This window comes from Myxocyprinus asiaticus, chromosome 31 (genome assembly GCF_019703515.2).
Source record: "Myxocyprinus asiaticus isolate MX2 ecotype Aquarium Trade chromosome 31, UBuf_Myxa_2, whole genome shotgun sequence".
NCBI lineage: Eukaryota > Metazoa > Chordata > Actinopteri > Cypriniformes > Catostomidae > Myxocyprinus > Myxocyprinus asiaticus.
The window spans coordinates 43,545,225-43,547,724 of NC_059374.1; the positions used below are offsets into that span (position 1 = coordinate 43,545,225).

At 37.0% G+C, this 2,500-nt stretch overlaps 1 protein-coding gene across 3 annotated transcripts in view; it reads left to right on the forward strand.

Moving 5' to 3' along the window:
• LOC127421823 (endothelin-converting enzyme-like 1) overlaps positions 1 to 2,500 on the forward strand; it is a 53,742-nt gene that overhangs the window by 47,534 nt on the left and 3,708 nt on the right. For all 3 annotated transcript variants that reach the window (XM_051664972.1, XM_051664971.1, XM_051664973.1), the window contains one exon: positions 2,142 to 2,237. In XM_051664972.1, coding sequence (XP_051520932.1) covers positions 2,142 to 2,237 — 96 coding nt within the window. The remainder of the gene's footprint in view (positions 1 to 2,141; positions 2,238 to 2,500) is intronic.

Consider the following 2,500-nt stretch of genomic DNA (forward strand, 5'->3'; position numbering starts at 1 on the left):
CAATTTATATGATGTCATAAAGTTGCATTTATAGTAATGATACAAGCTATTGTCACTGTTTAAAAATGTTCATATACAGTTTTAGCAAAAACATTCACAAGTTTGGAACCTAAAAATGAAAACAGAATTCCACATATAACAATTTAATAACTGTATTACAGGTCTCCAGACTAAAAAAATGACTTAAGAGCCATTAGCTCCTAACTTGAAACATTAAGGAGTCAATTGGCTGTTTTTAGTCGCCAAATCACAGAATTGCTCGATTTAGATACAAGATAGAAAGCCGAAGAAAAGACAGCTGATAATGCATTAATCTGAGGTTTAATAAACAGTATATATTGTTGAGAAGATAAGTTTGCATTTCCACATGTTTTAAAATATTGCCTTAGTCTTTCTTTACTCTTACCAGATGGTCCAGACACAGAGACTACAAGAGTGCAAATTGAATTAAATCCCAGATGCAGTTTATTATGCTACTCCAATCCCAATCAATAATTACCAGAAGAAGAAAAAGTGGTACACAATACGTGACTTAATTATAAAGAAGCCCGAAATACACATGGGACTCTTATTTTGAAATGTCTGCACTCCCAGTTGTGAGTTCACTGACGGCTGAGAAAGTGACTCTGATTCAAACTGCTAACCTGAGCTCCTGAGTTCAAACCCTCAGTTCTTTTCGGGTGATTCATGAAAAAGATCCGGTTCAAAAGAGTCATTTGGTCACGACTCTCTTGCGCCGGGTTTGTTGTTGCATACGGTGCAGCGAGCTCGTCAGAAACAGAACGGGTGAAAGCGGCGCAAGACACACTGATGGTGTGCGTCCTAATAATATATTCAATAAGTCACAAGATGACATCTGACGAACCCGCATATGAACGCACACAACCCGACTGTCGCCAGTGGCGACTAGATGTTAAATTATTTTGGTCGCATTTGCGACCATTTTAGTCGCAGTCTGGAGCTCTGCATTATAAAAATACTCATTTAAGTGCTACTACATTAAAAAAGCCTTGTAAAAACATAAGGTTTTGTAAAAATTCTTGCATTTATGCTGCAAGAGCCTATTTGACAAATGTTTCCATATTTACAATGTTTGTTGAGGTTAAACATTTTATAATGTATGATTGTCCTTTTAAATATTTACATGCACACATTTATTACACTTACTGTATTATTACGTATTGTTACATGTTTGTTTATATGCACTTACACTGCGTATTTACACTGCTAAAGTGCTAAAATGGTACTGTCTCTTTAAGAGAACCGGCAGCTCCGCCAGCAAATGTTTACAGTTGAATTAGTGCACATTAACGAAATTAAAGTCGCACAGTGGGTTTTCCCTCATCTGTGCAATGTGTGATTAATGTTTATTTGTTACTTTTTGATCACCAACTGACTGTAGATAACAGAAAGGATTTAAAAGAGACATGAAATGAAAATGTGGATCTCATCTTTGGACACAAAATACACGGAATGAGCCAAAAGGAAATTGATGTGTATCGCATAATATGTATATTTACTTACATGTACAAATATTTATTGTACTAGTTTTTAAAATCAAATCTTCAACAGAGAATAAAACAGAGAATGTTGTAATAACAGTCCGTGAAAAGTTTAGCCAAAATCAGAGTTGACGTCTATAAGTGCAGTGTAAATGTGACTGTGGCATATCACGGCTCAATTAAAGCGATAGTGACAGTGCGATCACGACACCTCTTCCAAATAAGGTCAGTATCCTTCAGGGCGCTCTCACGAGACACAACATGCATTAAAAGATTAAAAGATGCATGCTGAATCCAGCTTCTTAAACACCGTCTATTTTATTCAGTATAAGAATCGCTGTGCTTAAGTTCTTCACCACTACACAACTCAATTACTGGCAAGTGAAATCTGAACATTTACTAGCCAGTGCATAATAACAGACATATTTTAGTCGCATATACAAGTGATTTACTCGCAATGTAGAGGGGCTGACATGCATGGTTGTAACAAACCTCAGTACTCAATAGAGTTACTTGCAAAATATGTACTTGCGTCATGTATGTTTCCCAAATAACAAACAAAACATAAAGTGAATTTTTCTTCTGCATTCTTATTCTCTCGCTCTCTCTCTCTCTCTCTGTCTGTCTGTTTGTCTGTAGGCATATCAGAAGTGGGTTCGTGATCACGGTCCTGAGCGTCCTCTTCCAGGACTCAAATACACACATGAGCAGCTGTTCTTCATCGCGTTTGCTCAGGTGCACAAATCACCTGCTGTCATATGAGCGCATATTAACAGTTATATTGTATTGTCTTTAAACTGTAACAGTAACTCACATAGGCATTGATTTGATAAAGGTTTGTGGGTAAAAACGTGCAAAAATGATGGCTCGCACAAAAAATGAGCTAATCTACTAAAGTCGTCCTCTGAGGATTGTGTCTTCCAAATGTGCAGAATTGCACGTCTTGAACATTTTTGTGCGGTTCCCTGAATGGATATGCAGTTTAGAGGTGTGCCTCC